The 20895-nt window shown below is 49.7% G+C and overlaps 1 protein-coding gene across 1 annotated transcript; it reads left to right on the top strand.

Moving 5' to 3' along the window:
• Nucleotides 1–52: 52 nt before the first annotated feature.
• CRYGN (crystallin gamma N) lies at nucleotides 53–17665 on the top strand. Its single transcript, XM_014945079.1, has 4 exons — nucleotides 53–275; nucleotides 8560–8808; nucleotides 12099–12244; nucleotides 17463–17665. The coding sequence occupies exons 1-4, from the start codon at nucleotides 180–182 to the stop codon at nucleotides 17596–17598; spliced, it is 627 nt and encodes a 208-aa protein (XP_014800565.1). The 5' UTR covers nucleotides 53–179; the 3' UTR covers nucleotides 17599–17665.
• Nucleotides 17666–20895: the final 3230 nt, after the last annotated feature.

The following is a 20895-nucleotide window of genomic DNA, read 5'->3' as shown; positions in this document are numbered from 1 at the left end:
CCTCGTGCCAGCTCCTGGGAAGAAGAAGGCACAAGTGACACCTCAAGGGCAGAGCAGAGCTGTCCCACGCCAGGGGCCAGCGCTACGGACTGTTCACCTGGGGCTCCTTAACTAGGAACGCTGTCGGGACGGAGTGGATTTATCCAGGTCACAAGCTCAGACTTGCTAAGAAAACACAAATGTCACTTAAAAATAAATTGCACGTCCTGAACAAATTGCTGTGGATTGTTTCTCGTGCGGGTCTGTGGTTTTGCATCCGGACGGCGCTGGTGGAGGTGAGTGGTCTCCTGGCACCTGGCCCTTCACAAGGGCCCAGCGCGGCTCTGGGCACCTTCCCCACACCACTACCAAATTTTTACTTGGCTTTTGGCCTAAAGGCTTAAGGAGCCTTAATCTCTTGAGTCTGGAAACAAACTACTTCAGCTATATATTTTAAAAAAAAATGTGCGGTTGACCTACTTTGTATTTAAAAGCAAAACCCAAAACAACGACAAAAACAAAACAAGGCCCATTTGGGGAACAGTTAATTAAATGAAATGTTTCTCATGCATTTTTGTGTCCATTCGAAAACTTAATTTCTGGCAGGAGTAAAATGGAAGGGAAACTTGCAGTGTTTTTGCAACCAGAATTAGCTCTTGTGTTTTGGGCTGTGATAAAAAGCTAGAAATTGAGCATGTCTTGTCTCTGCATTTCTTACGCAGTGGTTTCCCCATATTCTATAGAAGATTGTCTAAGCCCCTCAATTAACAATGTGTGTAGAAAAACTATTTCCTTTGGTCACCATGAGATTAACTGCCGCCTTGGCAAAAACAAGTTGCTTCTTTTCCTCCATTTAGGATATTTCTCAAAGCTTCTGAAAGCTCATTTCTGCTACTTGAATTTTCATTCCTTGTGCCAAATGCAGCTTCCGTAGCTGGATGATTGTCCTACAGGGTAGATCCCTGAAGCTCAGCGCAGTCGGAGTGTTCCTTCTAGGAAACCAGTGCAGGGAACCAGCCTGATGTGGGGCTGGGCAGTAGGATTCCTTCACAAGAACCTGCAGCCCTGGAACGAGGGTGGTTTGGCTGACAATGAAGTTGCTGATGATTCAGAAAATGATCTGTGGGAGTTGGGGCAGTACCCACCTGTTTGGTGGTGACCTTCACTGCCTCATCGTGAGGTGGTAGATGATGTTGCGTGGCCAGAGCCTTCGGCATCGCATCCTGGACACAGTGTCCTGTGGTCAATGCAAAAGGTAGAAGTTGTGGAATACCAGAAACCTCAAAGACCACACTTAATTTTTTTTTTTTTTTTTTTTTTAAAATAGTGGCCTCACATATTGGTGATCGGTGTAAAGCCTGGAGTAGCTGCTGCATTGGTGCTTCCATGTGCCAGCTGCCGAGGCTTTACAGGGCATGGATGAGGAAATGGGCAACTGGATAATCTTGGGATGGTCAAAGCCCAGCCTTCCTGGGGGGAGGCTTTTCGGGGGGTGGCTGAAAGGCAAGTGTGGGTTCTCTGGGTGATTTGCAAAGCCAAATTCTAAGCCTTGATGTGCCCAGTGCTGGGAGGCGTGTGCTGCATTTTCTGTAGTAGCTGAAGCATTGAATTCCTCACCGTGTGCTGTTTCCTTTCTCCTGTCACTGGCTCATACAGTTAAGAAATGCAAATTATTCCACTCCTCCAAGCCTTTCTCTGCTTGTAAGATCTAAAGAGCAGCCATGTGTGATAGTCTTGTGGTTATAATGAGACGTGTAGTCAAGCATGGTCACTGAACGATGCGTCCTTTGCCGTCCAGAGACTTCAGTTGGCTTCTGGGGATGGCACCTCCCAGCAGGTGGAGGCTGGGGCAGCCTCGGGCTCCCTTACACTGAGCTAAGAGTTAGGTTCTTCACCACGAGAGCCCTAAAATGGTGGGCAGTCTCGGAAGCCCTGTGTTACGTACAGAAGCAAGAAATGCCAAGCTGCTGCTTTGCCTGGAATTGATGAATTTATACAGCCTTGTCTGGCGGGTGCCCTGATCCCTCGGGGGCTTCTGGAGGGTTGTGGTAGATGGTGCACGGATTTAAAAGGTAAGTCACAAAGGAAGTAAGTTCTCTGGCCCAGGCTAGAAAAAGTTTGATATGAACTTAATGGGGCTCAGCCTTATTCTTGAGGGATGATGGTTGGCAGAGTGAAAGTGTGAAGATCCTTTTCCTGTTGAGGAAACGAGCGATATTTGACCACCACAACTCAAGTGAAACTCCCGTTGACTTGGGTGGATTTAAAATGTGCTCTTCTGGAAGTGGCTCCTGCCTCGTGCCTCCTGTCCCACTCCGGGCTTTGCTGTGTGAATACTGAGAAACTTCTTGGTATCCTGAGCTGGAGACTGAGCTCCTCTACCACCTGCTGGGCAGGGAAGCGCTGAGGACCAGGAGAGATGGTGGGGCAGGTGCAGCTCCCAAACAGGGGATGGACCCCCAGCAGAAAGTGGATGGGTGATCCTTCTCTTTCTTCTTGTTTCTGGGCGTAGCAAAGTTCATCCCTGGCTGAAGAGCTCCACAACGGGGAAGCCTTGGAGGCAGCCTGCTCTGGGTCCGTGGAGTCTTCTGCCTAATGTTTCTTCTCAGCTTCTGCAAAGGGATGGGGAAGGCACACCGGAGAAGGAAAGAAAAAAAAAAAAAAAGCTGGAAAAGTGTTTTTACTGCTCCCTGTGTCTGCAGTAGCTGTATGGTAGTGTCCAAACTGGGCAGCCATGTGGTGTTCATCAACCAAGGGCAGAGAAGCGTGGGCTGAAATTGGACTTGGCTGAAGAAGCTCTCACAGCGTTGGAGGCGGTTGGTGAAGACTTGGGCCTTCCCATTTTCTGGCCTATTTCAACAGAGAAGTTTCTACACCCAGACTTGCACCCTGGAGGGGCTCAAGGACAGCTCTTGCAGTTGCCCTTGGTTCTGGCAGAGGAAAGCACCCAGCTGGGTCCGTCCCACCTCCCAGCAGTTCCCTTGGAAAGTGCAAGAGGGGCATCAGCCCAAAACAAGCCAGGGAGCCTACACCGTGGTGCGTATTTGGTGTTTTCACCATCTTTAAAAGAAACATACAATCCTACATCTTTGTTGGTACAGACCTTGTGCTGCTGCTGGTGCAGATGTCCCTGCTGCCGTGGGGCGGTGGGATGCACCGGAGCGTGCTGGGCTTATCCCGCTAATTAGCGCTGCTGTTGCTGGAGCCTCTCGAGAAGGAGAAATCAACAGGTTCTAATTAGTCCCTCTGTAATCAGTACTGCTCATCTACAGAGCGTTTCGCTAATACTGACTAATCTTCACAGCCTCATCTAATAAGGTCAAAATTACTCCCCTTTGACAGCTGGGGCGGGGGAGTGAGAACCTTTGCACAGATGCCTTCAACTCCTTACAGGCAGGGCAGAAACGTGGCTGAGCTGGGTCTGAGAGGTGTCCTCAGCATCCAACTTCTTCTTAGGCGTTCTTAGGTTTCTCTACTGGAACCTTTCCTATCTGAAATAAGATGAAAAATGAAAGGATTTCCCCCCAAACCCTGGGCTTTCCGATGTTTTTCCAAAATGAGAAATGCAAGCCCCATCTGTCAGATGCTGTGTGAGGAACCACACTAATACTGATCCCTGGACAACATTACTGAAAACAGGCTTTTGGAGATTTTTGTCAATATCCATCTCTGCAATGCTGCAAATGAATATTTGGCTAGAAGCGACCAGCAGGTCCCAACTCCAAGGTGAGGAGCTCTTTTTCCTGGCAGGAACCTGGCCAGGTCTGACCCGTCATTCTATGACAGGGTTTGCTCAGGCACAGGGAGGTGTTTTTGGAGTCTGTACTCCACGTGGGGCCATGCAAGGTGTTGTGTGGTGGGTCAGGGCGTGGGATGGCCACCCTCGGTAGTGATGTTGTGTAGACTTGGTGCATCTGAGATGAAGACAATGTGTTGAGCCCAAGCCCATCCATCCCCTTGCAGCTGATTCCCGTTTTCAGCAACAGGCGATGCATTCTGCCAGTGAAGGTGTGGGTTGGAAGACCCTTTCCCTGCTTGAATGGTTTGCAGAGATCTCCTGCAGTTAGTGTCACCAGCCTTCCTGGAGACAGCACAGGGTGTACCCAGGCACTGGGAATGGGTTAATCACCAGCAGAAATTAGTGCCTTGGCAACTGGTGTGATAGAAACTTTCCACTGATTGTTAAGAATGGTTTCTCACTCTCTGAAGTGCCCCACAAGATGTGCTCATCCTTTTCAGCAGTGAGCTGAAAAGTTCTCCATGGGAAGGAGCTAGTAGCCCCATGGCTGTCCCATAGCTAACCAGCTAGAAGTGTCTCCTACATGATACGTGAAGAAATTTGTGGGCTTTTTAAAGCAAGATGGCCTTTTCAAAGCCCTGAGAGACAGATGTTTCCTTCTGCTGGCTCTTAAGGTGCTTTGCAAATACCAGAAGCTCCTCCAGAAGCTGGAGCGTGGCCCTTCCAGAGGATACGGTGCAACTCCTTGGCTGTTGCTCACTTAATTATTATACGCAGGTTGTGGTGGCCGCAGCAGGTCCCTCCGAGCAGAATGTGGATCCTGCTCAGCCTCTGCTAAGAACCATTCCTGTTGGCGTTAGTGAAGTCACTCCCAAAGATTCACCTCCAGGAGTCACGCCCCGCTCTCTTGAGGAGATCTGCGTCAGAGAAGGAGCAAGTTTGACGTCTTCCTCCCGTAGCTTGAGTAGTTCAGCAGCTTCCTTCTGCCAGCACCACCCACCTCTGCAGATTATTGGAGGCCAATTACTGTGCTGGATACGTGCGATGGCCAGTGTCTGCTGAGCTACATGGAAAATCACCCCCCTAAATCCTGTGCAACACCCTGTGATAAGCAGTGGTGGCATCTCATGGCTGTGTTTTGAAGGCCATCCAGTCTGGCCTTATTTATACTGACATAACCTGGCTTGAACCCCTTGGTATCTAATGGAAATTGTTTTGTAAGAAGGCAAGAGACGTGCCTGGATCCTGCATGTAGGTGGGATGGGGGAGGAGAGCAGGATGGAGCCACCACGTTTGTCCAGGCAGGGTGTTTTGGGCCTGGATGCGTGAGTTCTGGTTTCTAGCATGGCTGGGTCTATCTCTGTGATTGGTGTAGGCACCAGCAGTGTCCTGAAGTGTTGGGTCCTTCCCAACCTGGTTTTGTTGGGGATGGAACCATAGGGTTGTAATGGACCAGAAATCAACCTTGGTCATCTTGCATGGCTGAGGTCTTTGGTTCTCTCACCTCTGGTTCTGGCCAGGACCTCAAGCAAAATGGCTCCAACTGCCTGGCTCCTCGGCCCTGTGGCACCCAGCACAGCCTGGAACTGGCCAAGTGGACATCAACCTGATTTCTCACTCCCTTTAAACCAAGACGTGCAAAAAAAAAAAAATCTCAGACTTTTGGGTTTTCTCTGTTAAAGCCAAACACTCAAACTTGTAAGTTGATGTCTCCAACGCTTCATCCTTTAAAGAGCCACAGAGCAGGAGGGCTGCCCAAGAGCCCGTTACTCTGGGGCACCACGGTGGGAGGCAATCCTGCTCTGAGGTTTGCCCCAGCATCATGTGCCTGAAAGGTTGACAGTAGCCACAGGCTTTTCTTTTATCTCCTCCATGGGCAGCCATTCCATCCTTTGCAAGAAATGAAAGTGTTTTTTTTTTCCAGGAATTAAGGTTTGTAGTTCTTCAGTATTCTTTTTTTCCCCATCACCTTCCTTTTTTTTCTAGAGATGGGCCCTTTTTCATATCTCTGACATGGTTTCTTGAAGAAATGAGCATACAGCTCTCACAGTCTCTTTCCATCTCTCCTAACACAGCTTTTGAACCTGCTGGATGACTTCTAACAAATCTAACAGCCAAGCACAAGTCTCAGATACTTCAGGTTCCTGTAGATTTCATTAAAGCTCACACCTTTGGAGAAACAGGTAAATCCTCTCTTGAGGCAGAGCTGCAGGAAACCAGGCTTTTGGGGTTCCATAAAAATCTCCTCCCGTGATATCTGCTTCACTGGGTACTTTAGGGCCAGTTTGTTGTGGATGCTGTTGATCTTCCACTCCAGACACCAAACAGCTCATGGAGCTCGTGGACTATTATCCCCAGTGGTTGGGAGTGTTGGGTCCCAACACCAACAACGATGCCACCTCCTCAACTTGGTGCTCCCAGCCATGACTCAGAAGAGGGACACGTCTCCTCCTTCCCTCCCAGGGCACCAAGTGCAAGGCCATGGGGAAGGACTGGTTTTGGGGATGCTGTTAATGCCCCCCGCTCCTGCTACTGCTCTTCCAAGTGGGACTTCTCCATGCGCTGTTACTTTTCTGACACCACCTGGTGACTAATTTAGCACCTAGAGAATAACACCAAGATGTCAATGAGGGTTTGGGTTGGGCCACCTCCCTCCTTCCTTCTCCAGCGCATCCCAGTCAAGGCGATGTCTCCCAGCCCGGCCTACGTGTGTGCGCACACGCGCTTATTAACTTTTACATCTTAATTGAAAGGGTGGCGTGCATTTAAGCCTTAATAACGACATCCTGTCTTCCCAAACAGCCTTTAATCTTGAGAGGCAGCGGGGAGCGGAGGCGGCGGAGCGGGGCTGCCCGGGGAGGCTGCTGGCACACGTGGGGATGGGAGCGACCTGCCAAGAAATGAGTTCTTAGGGTTTGGATCCAAAGCGTGTGGCTGACGGTCCGCAGGTGACGAAGAGGAGGATTTGATGAGTAGGAGCTGGGTGTGAGGTTTCTTCCAGAGCTATTAAATAGGATAAAAGCCAAATCTCAGTTGAACGTGGTGCCCTGCGACGTGTCTGCGCACTGGGCCATTGGCCACCTCCCTGCATTTGCCTTTGCCTCTTCCTAATCTGGTTTGTTAATTATAAATTGCCAGGGTTTATTGGCTGGGCCTTTGCTGTTTGTCCTGAGAACAGGACAGTTAAAGCCTCTGGATGCTCTTCTAACACAGAAGAGGGGAATGTGAAGCAGCTTTTCCTTGCACTGGCGTTTGAGATGCCAGACTCTGAAGCCATAATTGCAGCTGTGTGGGAAATACTACTTTATGGTCAATGGTACGGCTTAAAAATCCCTCCAATCCTGACTTAACGTCTGTGTCCTGGTGCTTCGATGCTGAAAGATCAAACCATTCATAAAAATGATGCTCGTGAATGACACCGATGCGAGCCCAACCTTTGCACTTCGGAGAGGATTAGGTCCTTGGCTTCCAGAGATGCCATTGAAAGAGGTTTGAAGATTGAAGGAGAAACCGGTGCTTTGAGGGATGGAGCACAATGTGCTGTTGGTGAGGAGTCTTCAAGGACAGTCGCTTTTGGCTGCCACACTGCAATTGGCGAGAGGCTGGGGAAAAAAGAGTAAAAAGAAGGGAATGAAATACGGAGCAACTGTGTGCTGTGCTTAGGGAGGCTGCTGTTCCCTGATTTGCTTCTTGTCTGATCAAAAAAAAAAAAGAGGATTAAAAAGGGGGAAAAAAAAAGGCTGTAAAAAGCTTCAAGGACAGTCGCTTTTGGCTGCCACACTGCAATTGGCGAGAGGCTGGGGAAAAAAGAGTAAAAAGAAGGGAATGAAATACGGAGCAACTGTGTGCTGTGCTTAGGGAGGCTGCTGTTCCCTGATTTGCTTCTTGTCTGATCAAAAAAAAAAAAGAGGATTAAAAAGGGGGAAAAAAAAAGGCTGTAAAAAGGGAAAAAAGGGGGAAAAAAAGAGGGGGGGGAAGGGGAAAAGGGGGGAAAAAAAAAAGAAAAAAAAATAAAGGGAAAAAAAATAAAGGGGAAAAAAGAGGAGTCCTTCAAAAACGGAGCAGTCAATGTGCAGGGCTAATCGACCAAAGCCCTGCCAAGCAAATCTTTTGTCAGATCATCTGCCCAAAATCAAAACCCCGGACTCAGCAGGCCCCGTTACCGGTGGTTCTGCCTACGAAGCAGGAAAGGGCAAAGCCCCCCCATTCCAGCTGCTTTGTTAAAAAGCCCTGGCCGGGCCGGCCCCGTCCCCCCCCCCCCCCAGCCCCTATAAAGCGGGGTGTCCATCGCGCTGCCCCTCGCTGTTTTTGATTTGGCTCCTGCTTTCGGGCTCGGGGAGCAGCCAGCAGAAAATGTCTCAGTACTCAGGAAAAGTAAGTAAAAATCCCAACCGCTTCCATTTCAGCCATGGAGCCCGAGCATCCTCCGGGTTGAGGGAGTAGATCGGGATAATGATGTCCCGGAGGATGCGACCTGAGTGGTGATACCAGGAGTAAAGGTGGTAGCAAGGGACGGGGAGGGAGAGGGAGAAGGAGTGGAGTTTCCTGTTTAAAAATTCCTGCTGGAAATACATGTGAGCAAGCACCAGGCGGCGGGAAGCGTCGTAAATGCGGGATGCGCTGCGTTCCCAGAAAAACAAATATGGTTCTTAAGAAAAAAAACACCAGCGATGCCGTGCTCCTCATGCTGGAAAGTAGCTCAAAAAAAAAACAACCAACCACCCACCCAACACAAACCATCCTAAAATGAAGCATCTGCGAGAGATTCCCATCTGCTCCAAAGAGGGGTCTGGCCGTGTCCCTGCTCCTCACCACGGGCTCGTTCTCCTCCCTTCTCCCAGATCACGTTTTACGAAGGCAAATGCTTCACGGGCAGGAAGCTGGAGGTCTGTGGCAGCTGCAGCAGCTTCCAGGACCGAGGTTTCCTCAACCGGGTCAACTCCATCTGCGTCCAGAGCGGGGCTTGGGTCTGCTTCGATCACCCCGACTTCCGAGGGCAGCAGTACGTCCTGGAACACGGCGAGTACCCCAACTTCTACCGCTGGAACGGCCGCAGTGACCACCTGGGCTCCTGCCGGCCCGTCGGGATGGTGAGTGGATGCTGCTGGTATCCAGTTTTGGGCCCCCTACCGTAAAAAAGACATTGAGGTGCTGGAGCGGGTCCAGAGAAGGGCGACAAAGATGGTGAGGGGTCTGGAGAATAAGTCTTATGAGGAGAGGCTGAGGGAGCTGGGGTTATTCAGCCTGAAGAAGAGGAGGCTGAGGGGAGACCTTATTGCTCTCTACAACTCCCTGAAAGGAGGGTATAGAGAGGTGGGGGTCGGTCTCTTCTCCCAAGTCACAGGCGACAGGACAAGAGGAAATGGCCTCAAGTTACGCCAGGGGAGGTTCAGGCTGGATATTAGGAAAAATTCTTTCACTGAAAGGGTTCTCAGCCATTGGAATGGGCTGCCCAGGGAGGTGGTTGAGGCACCATCCCTGGAGGTGTTCAAAAGACGGGTTGATGTAGTGCTGGGAGGTATGGTTTAGTGATGATGCTCCTTGTTTGTTGTGTGGGTGTCTATTTTTGTCAGTTAGGTTGATGGTTGGACAAGATGATCTTTAAGGTCCCTTCCAACCTAGAAGATTCTGTGATTCTGTGATTCTGTGGATGGAGTTGCCATTGGGCTTTGTTTCTCCTGGTCGTAGGAGCTCCATCAATAAGTGTCATAAAAATCTATGCTTTTTAAAAAAAGTACATCCCATTGAGATTTTCCCGTGGTTTTCCAGACGAGGTGGCAAGGTTCTGCTGGAATCATGTGGTTTTGCTTTTTAACGTGAGTTGCTATGAAATACTCATGGGGAAATTAGAAGGAGGGTTGTTGCCCGAGGCAAGTTTAAGCCACAGGAGCCCAGAGGCAGCCCCAGGGCTTTCCAAACCAGCCCCGTGGGGCAGGTGGGCTGCTCCTAGCAAATTTTAGCCAAATTCTAAAAAAAACCCAAACCAAAACCCAGCAATCTTAAGCTAAACTCATTTTTTTTCCCCCATACTAGATAGCCCTCCCTTTATGAAGCTTTTAAAAGCACCACCCAGATGAAAGTTTAATCGGAAAGATTAAAAAGTAGCAAAGAAAAATTAATCTGGGTTAGATCTTTCCATTTAGACTCTCCTATCATCACTCATGACCCCTGGGGTAACGATGAGCCCAGTTGCAGCTGGTGGGGTTTCTCGTTGGCCCCGGAGCTGCTTTTTGGCAGGGGGATGGGTTTGTTTCAGGTCTGCAACGTCCTTCCCAAAGCACCTCCGTGGTCCGTACGTGGAGGGATGCTCTGCCCAAAGCCCCGGAGCCCGGGCGGTGTGAGGAGGTGCTCCTCCTTCCCTGGCCCACGGTTCTCCCTGTGAGATGCCAGCGAGTCTTTCGAGGCATTTCTGCAGCCCAGATTCCCGGAGGAATGTTTGCTCAGGCTCCGGAAAGGGTTCTCAGCCATTGGAATGGGCTGCCCAGGGAGGTGGTTGAGGCACCATCCCTGGAGGTGTTCAAAAGACGGGTTGATGTAGTGCTGGGAGGTATGGTTTAGTGATGATGCTCCTTGTTTGTTGTGTGGGTGTCTATTTTTGTCAGTTAGGTTGATGGTTGGACAAGATGATCTTTAAGGTCCCTTCCAACCTAGAAGATTCTGTGATTCTGTGGATGGAGTTGCCATTGGGCTTTGTTTCTTCTGGTAGTAGGAGCTCCATCAATAAGTGTCATAAAAATCTCTGCTTTTTAAAAAAAGTACATCCCATTGAGATTTTTCTGTGGTTTTCCAGACAAGGTGGCAAGGTTCTGCTGGAATCATGTGGTTTTGCTTTTTAACATGAGTTGCTATGAAATACTCATGGGGGAATTAGGAAGGAGGGTTGTTGCCCCAGGCAAGTTTAAGCCACAGGAGCCCAGGGGCAGCCCCAGGGCTTTCCGAACCAGCCCCGTGGGGCAGGTGGGCTGCTCCTAGCAAATTTTAGCCAAATTCTAAAAAAAACCCCACCAAAACCCAGCAATCTTAAACCAAACCCATTTTTTTCCCCCATACTAGATAGCCCTCCCTTTATGAAGTTTTTAAAAGCACCACTCAGATGAAAGTTTAATCAGAAATATTAAAAAGTAGCAAAGAAAAATTAATCTGGGTTAGATCTTTTCCATTTAGACTCTCCTATCATCACTCATGACCCCTGAGGTAACGATGAGCCCAGTTGCAGCTGGTGGGGTTTCTCGTTGGCCCCGGAGCTGCTTTTTGGCAGGGGGATGGGTTTGTTTCAGGTCTGCAACGTCCTTCCCAAAGCACCTCCGTGGTCCGTACGTGGAGGGATGCTCTGCCCAAAGCCCCGGAGCCCGGGCGGTGTGAGGAGGTGCTCCTCCTTCCCTGGCCCACGGTTCTCCCTGTGAGATGCCAGCGAGTCTTTCGAGGCATTTCTGCAGCCCAGATTCCCGGAGGAATGTTTGCTCAGGCTCCGTCTCCGCTCGGCGGCCGCCTGCTGTGGGGTTTGGCATCACAGCCCGGCCTTTTTGTGCCTTGACGTGGTTTATTTGAAAAAATGCATTTAGGTATTCCTTGAATTTGGCTTAAAAATATCCTTTCCGCTCACGCTCTCCCACACGCCTACGCCGCAGGCTGCAGAAATCTCCCCGGAGGAATTTCTATCGTGTCACCCTCAAGGGCTCATGCAGCAAAGGCGACGCTGGGAAGGTTTCTTTTTCTTTTCTCTCCATTTTTTTCCTTAAAGAAAGGCACAACAGCTCCCATCAGGACCCGCAGCTACGCATGGAACTGGAGGGAATATAGATTGCTTTAGGGAAATGGGGGGGACATGGTTTAGTGATGGTTTTTTTTGTCAGAGTTAGGTTGATGGTTGGACTAGATGATCTTGAAGGTCCCTTCCAACCTAGAGGATTCTATGAAATGGTCTAACATCTTTGTACTCTCTGGATATATCTCTTTTTTTGCTGTCTGAGTGCCTGGAGAGCCGGGGCTGTAGATGATGCTGTGTTTGGGCTGGTGGGGGGGACCTGTAGGTGGACAAAGGGCTATGTGTGCCTGAGCCCAATACACCCCACGAGCGATGCGTTCGTGTGCCTGAGCCCAACACACCCCACGAGCGATGCGTTTCCAGGTGGATGGCAGCTGCAGGAAGGTGCAGAGACAAGGTTTTTGTGGTTCCTTTTCTGGTGGGGTGGTGTGCTGGGAGGTGGCATGAGTTTGTGTGTGCTCTGCGCGTGCTGGCACCGGTGGTTCTTGGCCTGGCATTCACATTCCCCTTCCAAACCACCCTTTCATCTTCCTCTCTGTCTTCTAAAAGCCAAGGAAATAATTTGCTGCATTTATTTTTTTTAATTTTGGTTGACTCAAATCCCTTTGTCCCCAGCACGGCGAGCATTACAGGATTGAAATATTTGAGGGGAGCCATTTTAGAGGTCCCAGCCTGGAGCTGACAGAAGATTGCTCCTTCCTGCAGGGACAAGGCTGGGACAAGACCTGCATCAACGCCCTCAAAGTCTACGGCGACGGCGCGTAAGTAACGTGTCCCTGCCCCACGGCCCTCGTACCCCACACTGCAGGGAGACAGGAGGCTGCAGAGACTCCCCCCGTCATGGAAAAACCTGTTGATGCTGGGGGGACTTGGAGAAAGCCTGGAAATGTGAGTTAAGCCTATGGTTCATAGGTAAATTTTGGTGCCTGCCCATTGAGAGATGCTTCAAAGGGGCATGATTTTTGGAGGGTGGCAGCACAAGCTATGAGAGCTCTGAGACGCCTTTTTTGAGGTGGATGAAACAAGAAAACTAAACCCAGCTTTTCTCCATTCTTTGTTTCTTTCTTTTAAACATTTCCATGCGTGATTCCAAACACCTTTTTAAAATCCACGTAGAGGCTTTGAGGGAGGGTGGATGGATGGCTCCAGGTGACACAGGTCGGGGTTTTTGCTTTGCGAGTGGCTTCACCAAGGCTTGCTGCAACACCAGGGACCTCCTCCTTGGACAGCAAAAATGAGGCAGCAGCATCTCACCTCAAAATTAAATCCTGCCTCTGAAAGACAGGGGCACAGACACGCTGATGGGGGTTTCTGGTCACCCTTGGTGCCTCCTGAACCCGCTTTGTGGATGCGTTGCTGATGCTCAGACCTGTCCTCCTGCCCCTGCAGATGCTCCCGAAGCCTTGGCAGGATGGCAGCTTTGCCTTTTTCTTGCTGTTGGGTGGCAATTTGCATTTTCTTGACACTGTCAGTCCTTTTTTGAGGACTGAGTCCACCTGTTTGAGATGGGTTGTTATCTTGCTGTCTCCTCTTTCACTGCAAGCGTGCTGGGAGCTGGGGAATGCCATAACATCCTCCTACAGCTGGGCAGAGGGTGGCTGGAGCGAGGGGAGCCCCTGCAGAGGACGGAGCACAGAAAGGCTCTTGTCTTCCTGTCCTGGACTGGACATTATGCATCTCACCTGCACCCGCCACGGGGTGTTGGACCCTTCTGTTCAACGGCAATTTTGCCCTAGAATAAGGAAAAGGTTGTCGCTATCCAAGCTCGAGACATCCTGACAGCGAGTGTCCTGCAAGACCCTCTCTGATTCAACCAAGACCTCTCCACTTCCAAAAAAGCTGGCTTATGATCAGGCAGTGGGGTTTCATCAAAACTAAGGAGCAGAGCTACCAGCTCCTGATAGGAAGAAATGGCTGGAGCCCACCAGGGAGTCCATTAGTGTTGAGCATTTGAAGCAAAAGGCATTTAAGTACCAACCCTGTAAAGCCAAGAGAGAGCCTGGGAGTGCTCTGGCAAGAGCTTTAGGGACAATTATTTACCCCACGTGTCCCTGTAGCAGAGCCCGGAGCTTGAGAACTTGGGAAGCTGCCCAGAAACTTTCAAGCACTTAAATTTTTTAGATTGATTTTTTCCCCCCTCCCCTACAAAATATATAAGGGGCACAGAGCTTGCTTTCCCTTGCATGGGAGCCTGGACTGTTTATGTTAACATTGCATGGCCTCCCAAAGGCTTTGAGTAGTGATAAAAAAATAGAAAAAAATAAAATACTGGGAGGAGCATAGTGCAGAAACTCACTGAGTTTTGTAGCATTCCGTCCAGGCCCACAGAAGATGGTTGTTGCAAGTGTGTGGAAGGGTCTGTAAAGGCCATTAAAAGGCAGGATGGTGCAGAGAGCCCCAGACTGCAGGAGGAGGGAGGAAAGGAGGAGATGCTGCCGCGGAGAGGTGATTCCAGGGAGGAGAAAAGGACCCTATGGCACCGCTTTTCTCCTTTGGATGGACCATATAAGCCCAGGTGACTCCGGAGATGCTGCAGGTGTAACTGGTGCCCGGCTCAACCTCACAAAGCCCTCTAAGGACCCATCATCTGGGGAGCAGAGGAGGTGGGGTCACCGAAGATGAGAGGAGTTTCAGCCACAGGTTGTCTCCAGCACATCCCCAGCCTGAAAGTGGGTCTGTTCTACCTTGTGTGTGTGGAAAGCAGGAGTAAAGCAGGATCCTCCTGAGCTCCCTGCCCGCTGAAGTCTTGCTCTGCAATTTTCCCCCTTAATTCCCGCAACGTGACATCAGTCAGATACTGAAGTATTTGCTTTCCCCTTCAAAATCCGTGGGTGACGTCATGTGCTGTTAAAAAGCTGCAGCCTGCACTTGTGGGGGTGGCCATGCCGGCGGGAAGTGATGATGGATCAGCTGGAACCAAAGGAATAGAGAGAAACATCTGTCTTTGGCATGGTGGGACTGAGGGTGTCCTGCACCTTCCCCTCTGCCCTTTTGGGGCTGGCGACCGCTGACACCCCCACAGGCTGAAAGGCTGATGGTAACGCTGTTAAAGCCATGCTGGAAATGGGATTGCTGTTGGGGTTTGCTGTTGGGGTTTGCACGGCGAGCGGCTGCGCCCATCCCACGAGCAGAGGCAGCTCCAGGATCACACATGGTATCATCTGGTGTTAGATGAAGGTCGAGAGCTTCCTGTCCTCCTTTATGCCTTGGCCGGTCCACAGAGGATTGCTTAGAAATAACGACTTCAAAAATCTTGAGTTTATTTTACAGCCTGGGAGAGAATATCTGAAAAAAAAAAGGGCTTTTCTACGCTACAGTGATGTAACTTGAAGGAACCAGACCAACCCTTTATCCTGCTGAAGCATTTATGAGCGTTGGGTTGATGTTCTGCAGTCAGGCTGGGAAATATCAACCAGAACAGGTCCCCAAACGTTGCTGCTCAATAAACATTACCTCTTTCTGGGCAGAGGTGATATCTGCTCATGGCGCTGCTCGTGGAGGATGAGTGACCTCAAGCCCTGCTGAAAGCATCCCGCTTGGTCCAGGCTGAAGCTGCAGCAACCCCCCCGCTAGTTTTTTCAGTACAAGCAGCCAGTTTTGGCTCACGGGGCTCGCGCTGCTTCCATGTGAGTTTTATTCCCTTGTCCTCTGGGTTTATGCACTAATGAAACACAGCACCGAGGCGTTTGAGGGCTGCGTGCTCTGTGCTGGGATCAGCTCTCCCATGCTGGGCTTGAGGACAGGATCCTCTGGATTTTTTGTTTGTTTTCTGGGCTCCTGACTGACTTGATTTCCTCGCTCGCTGATGGCCTCGGAGAACGTAAATTTTAGGCAATAAAGGAACAGCTAAGAAAGCCATACGAGCCTTCACTCATCACCTTGCACTGCCAACACACTTCACTCCCATCTTCCTGTTCTTCCTTTTATTCCTCTTTTTTTGCAGCTTTATCCTAAGCAGAGAGACGAGACGGTGGGTTCTTATCACCCCACCAGGTCACGCAGTCTGCTTCCATCTACCCCAGGGCCTGTCCCATCCCCTCCATGACACATTAATTGTATGGAGAGAAATGCAGAGGTTCAGGGACAGACAGGGACTATGAGGGGCTGCTCTACCCCCTGCGTTATTCCCCAGGGTCCAGCAGTTGTTGAAAGATGCCCCAGAGCAGAGCAGGAAGAACCACCATGTTGTGGTGGGCCACCCATGCCCTTTGAACATCCCTGTCCCACCACCATGCAGTATTTTCAATAATGCTAGGTATTCCCAGCAGGAGGGAGTGATTGGAAGGTGCTGAAAATAGGATTGGGAGCTCTTTTCAGGAGCACTTGAGTGAGGGATGGGGAACTGATGGAGAAAGAAGCCCATGATCATCCAAAAATATGGAGAGGTGCGGACAAGATGAAGGGATGGGGTAGAAAAGGGAAAAAGGCATGCATGCCTTATGAACAAGGCTGGGGTGTATCCAGAGAAGGATGATAATTTTATATATTGTTCTTAATTAAGCTGAAGAGCTGAGCACTCTTTCTGACAGTGAATATGTGATGGGGGGGCACATGGTTTTGGGGCACCCTGCCATTGCACTCACACGAGCAGTGGGCAGACTTTGCCCTGTGCTGCACAGTGAGCTTCAAAGGGAAAAGCCTGAGGACGGCTTCGTAATTCCAGTTTGGATACAAACTGGCTGCAAAAAATGCTCAGGATCTGAACGCCTTGGCCGAGCAGCCTGCAGTGGTGCTGCACCACAGGGTGCTCCACAAGATGGAGAAGGGACCCACCACAGTCCCACCTGGTGTCCTCTCAGAAACACAAAATAAATCCAAACACGTCACAGAATCTATAAGGTGGCTCAACTAAATATCCTAACCTCTGGTTTTTTTTTTTTTTTTTAATAATGCCTGTGGGTGGTTGGTTTTACAAAGAACTTTTTTCCAAAGTCTCCAGCTTCTTGCTCAGGGTCAGGCTGATCTGAGTTCACCAGCTGCTGTCTGACCCTGGAGGCCCAGCAGTCTTTGAGCCATCCGGTACTTAAAGGAGTTTCTCCCTGGAAATCCACACGTGCAGTAGGTCCCAACCCCGATGCCACAGCTGAATTCCTGGCAAGAGACAGACCACAGAAACCAAATGACTTGGAAGGCTGCATCTGTGCTCTGTTGCCATTGTGGAGTGAATGGCTGGGACAAGCAGCAGAGATCCTCATAAAAGCCTTTAAAAAAGTTAGGAGGAGAAGAATTAGGTGGAGACGAGCAGTTCAGCAATGATGGGGTGGAAACTAGACTATAAAACTATCAGAGCAAGGGCAAAGGTTGGTTAAAAAGCAGGGGAAATTTAAACAGAGGAAAGAGGTGACACACGTGGCTACATTAAGACCATGGCACAGCATGTCCTGAAGGGATGAAAGGAAAGAAGAGCAGCAAAATTTGTCCCTCGACCACCAGAATTGCTCATCAAATTGAGAATTACTAGCAAAGAGAGAAAATATTAGATATGGTTCCCATCACAGCTAATGAGTCAGTTCAAAGAGTTAAAACATCCTTCAAGCATTGCACATTTCTTACAGTCTAAAATGGGCTTATCCAGGAGCTGAGGGGACTCATGTCCTTCTTTAGCGCTACCAAATGATACCAAATAGTTTCTGTTGCTCTTGCAAGGCTCAGAGAGACCCATTCCTACAGCAATGTGAAGCTGGGAGCCCCTAGTCTCAGGCTTCATCCCTGGTGTAACCCAAAGCAACTTCTTCTAAAGGTGAGGTCCAGTCTGGCTGTGGATAGTTGCCAGGCTGCACTGGAAATGGGGGGAAGCCCAGTAGTTAACTCCACTGGGGACACTTGTGTGTGCAGGATGGGACCAGGACTGCAGAAGGACCATCAGGCTGCAATAGTCTGCAGTACTGCAGTGCCTAAATGCAACCACTCAACCTGGGCATGAGGCCACCTCGTGTGACCACGTTGCTGGAGCCCCAGTAACCCTCCCTTTCTACTCAGGTGGGTGCTGTACGAGGAGCCCAACTACCGAGGCCGTATGTACGTGGTGGAGCGGGGTGAGTTCAGCAACTTCAATGCATGGCAAGCGCGCAGCGCCAATGTCCAGTCCATCAGAAGAGTCATCAACTACTTCTAGCTGAGCTTTCATCCTACCAAGGATGACCTGCTGAGACCGGGCATCACCCTCCTTCCCACTCACTGACCTGTGGAATAAATTGTTAAACACCAGCTTTTGGCTCTAAGTACTTTTTTCCCATCACTTGCATGAGTTCAAGAGACCTGCAACCTTTCTAAGCTTCATTTAGGTGTTATGGATTTGCTTTTATTCTGCAGTGATTTGTAAGGAGGACATGAGGATCGAGAACTGGTGGTGACAAACAGACCTAGGAACATGCTTCCCAGTGTGGTTGTGGTGGGACACGTGTTTACTCTGGCCCATCCAGTGCCACCACGCGATGGACCCAGCTGACTCCTGATGCCTGGAGGGGGTCACGTTGCTGCACACGTGCATTTTGAGTGTGGGTGCACAACCGTCGGAGGCTCTGCTCGTGCCATGTGAGGACACAAGTGAGGATCACGTCAGGATCTGACTGACTTGCAGGGCCCGTCTGAGCACAACATGCTGGTCCTGATGCGAACGTGATGGTAATCATTCATCCTGATTTACTTTGACCTTAGATCAGCACACATTAAAAAATATATTAAGAAAAATGTCCCTGAAGGCAAAAAACCTGAGCAATCTTCTTTTTGCTCCCTGATTCATAAGCCCTTCAGCTTATGATGATGACATTTTGAGGGGGTGACAGCAAAGAAAAAAACAGCCATGGCCCTGTCACTTTCTGCACAACCCTATTCCAGTTGTTCCGCCCCTTTGGTGCCCCCAGTCCATCCCAGTTGTTTCGGTGTCCCTGAATCCCATTCAGTGCTTGGCAGCTGGGATGGGAACCGCTCTGCCCGTTCAGCTATGGCCCATCCACCACAGCCTGGCTGCTTCTCATTCAGCGCCCAAAAGTTAGACCACCTCCTTTCTGTGAAACCCTAACTGTGTTCAGTGTCAGCTAAGAGTGTTTCTGGCTTTTTCAGAAAGGGGTAGTTTTATTCTTTTCACTCAGTTATTCTATGAGCTGCTAAGGCTGGGCTGTCTGATGGATCCTGACAGGCGCGGGCACGGTGCCGGCAGAGCTGCAAAGCTCTGTGTTAATCCAGTGGGAAGGCTGCTGATCTAGCGACTGTCCCCAGCTCTTTGAGGGGACGTGAGTGAGGCTGACAGGTCCCCAGCTCACTGGAGCACGAGGCACGTGTGTCTTCAGGGCTGCTCTGCTTTGTGGGTCTGCCATGGGATCCTGCCCTTTGCGGAGCCACCGAGAGGAGTCCATGTTCCGTGGGGGGACTGGTTGGTCCCACACTGCATCCCCTGTGGACACTGGATCTGGCTGCCATTCGACCAGTTCACACTCATCTGCCTCATAGTTCATCTTTCCAGTTCCAGCTTCTTGGCCCCCTGTGGCTCTCTACCAGTAAAAGGACTGGGGAGACTGGTAACCACTGGGCCTGTGTGAGGAGGACACGTGCTGTTCCCGTGATGAAGTGGTGCCATTGGTAGGGTCACGTCAGCTGAGATTTGGCCCGGATGCACATATGCCATATATATCTTATGGGAAGGGTATGGAAATATAAAAAAAAATCTACTTTGTGAATTTAACAATAGTTTGGTTAATGTTTCCCTTAGCAGTGATACCAGCAATTATGTGCTCTCGTGGACAGCCTGGTCTGGATGTCATCCTCTACTCAAACCATTGCAGAAGCTCTATAGCTGTACCAGATCAGCTCTGGACTTTGATGGCCATGCCCTGGGTGGTCTGTGGTGACATGTGGTCCCTTGGGGCTGTAAAAATATTTAAGCATCTTTAATGGATTGCAAGGTATTTCTGTGTCGGAGAAGATGGCAGGGAAATGATTCATTCATTGAGTGGGATGCACAAATGTACGACTCGTGCATCAACTCTTGCGTATTTCATTTTCTTTTAATTAAATGCAGCTTACGAAAGATTTTAGGAGTCCTTCCAGGATTAGCGTTGCTCTTGCTTCATGAAGGCTCTAATCAGCTCCTGAGCTCAATGCACTCTATTAAAAGTTAATATTCAGTCATACGCATTGCGCTCTGTTGTGACCTTCTGGCCATTAATCTGCTAAGAACCCCCAAATGTGGTCCCAGAGACAGTCAGGCATTGAATTGTAAGTAGCTTTAAAGGAGGGTTTTCATTCATTTGAAGCACGTTCAATGTCACGGCGCAGCACGAAGGATAAAGAAACAAAGGCTTTAAAATATACACTAACTGAAATCCCAGATGCTCTAAGCAGTTGGAGGACAAAGGAAAAGAAAATAAAGACCAACCATCCACCCACATCCCCCTGAGAACAACAGCCTAAGCCCAGAAATCCCCACACCTGGGTTTCTCAACTCTTGGTGCCCTCAGCTGGGGGAGGTGACTGTCCCACGGGAGTTGGGGTCAGCCCTGAGATGTGGCAGAACCTGTGCTGTAGGGCTTCCAGCCTTGGGTGGTTCAACCTCCTTCCCCACAGAGCAGCCCTTGGAGGGACCCACGGACAGCCCTCCCCGTCCCTAAGGGGACACGTGGGACTGTGCACGTACACACAGACCTACAGCCTGGCTCTGACAGGGGACACGTGGGACTGTGCACGTACACACAAATGTACAGCTACTGTGTGCCAGCCCACTGCATCTATACGCTTCGGATGCATCCTTTGTTTAGATGTTCTGGTAGATTAATATTAGTTATTTAAATTGTGGAAGTGTTTAGGAGCCCCAGTCCTGGATAGAAGAACCCTGCTGCACGCTAGGAGTTAAAGCATAAAAAAGGCAGGCTGGTTCATGGAACCCTGTTTGCAACCAGCTAGCGTTTAGCCACATACAGCCCATTTTACACAGGTCTGTAATATGCCTACAGACTAAATACTCATCATTTATTAACATCTGATATCCCACTTAGGAACGCACTCTCAAAGCAAGCAGCTAGCCTCATGTGAACACTATTTAAAAAAATATCTTCTCGATGCAGAAGCCTAATATCACTAAAAACTGGCAGCGGGGAATCGAGTTCCATCTATTTTTTTTTCTTGATTTGAAACCTAAGTAGGGTGGCCATGGGCCTAATCCAAGCACTGATGCTGCAGGAACACGCATTGCGTTGGCAGCGGGGGGACGTGGCTCTCCCTTTCCTTTTCCCTCCCCCTCCTTGCTAAATCTGCACTTGTTTAAAGGACAGAATGTACAGATCCCATATGTTTGCTAGTGGTTAGGGTATTTTTTTTTTAAAAAAAAAAAGATGATGACATTGCTCTAGTATGAAACGGTGCGATTTGTGAGTTTATAGCATATAAAATATAAATGGCAAAAACGCCAGCTCGATGT

Source organism: Calidris pugnax, unplaced genomic scaffold, assembly GCF_001431845.1.
Source record: "Calidris pugnax isolate Ruff unplaced genomic scaffold, ASM143184v1 scaffold54, whole genome shotgun sequence".
Lineage (NCBI taxonomy): Eukaryota > Metazoa > Chordata > Aves > Charadriiformes > Scolopacidae > Calidris > Calidris pugnax.
This window is presented reverse-complemented; position numbering and strand designations above follow the sequence as displayed.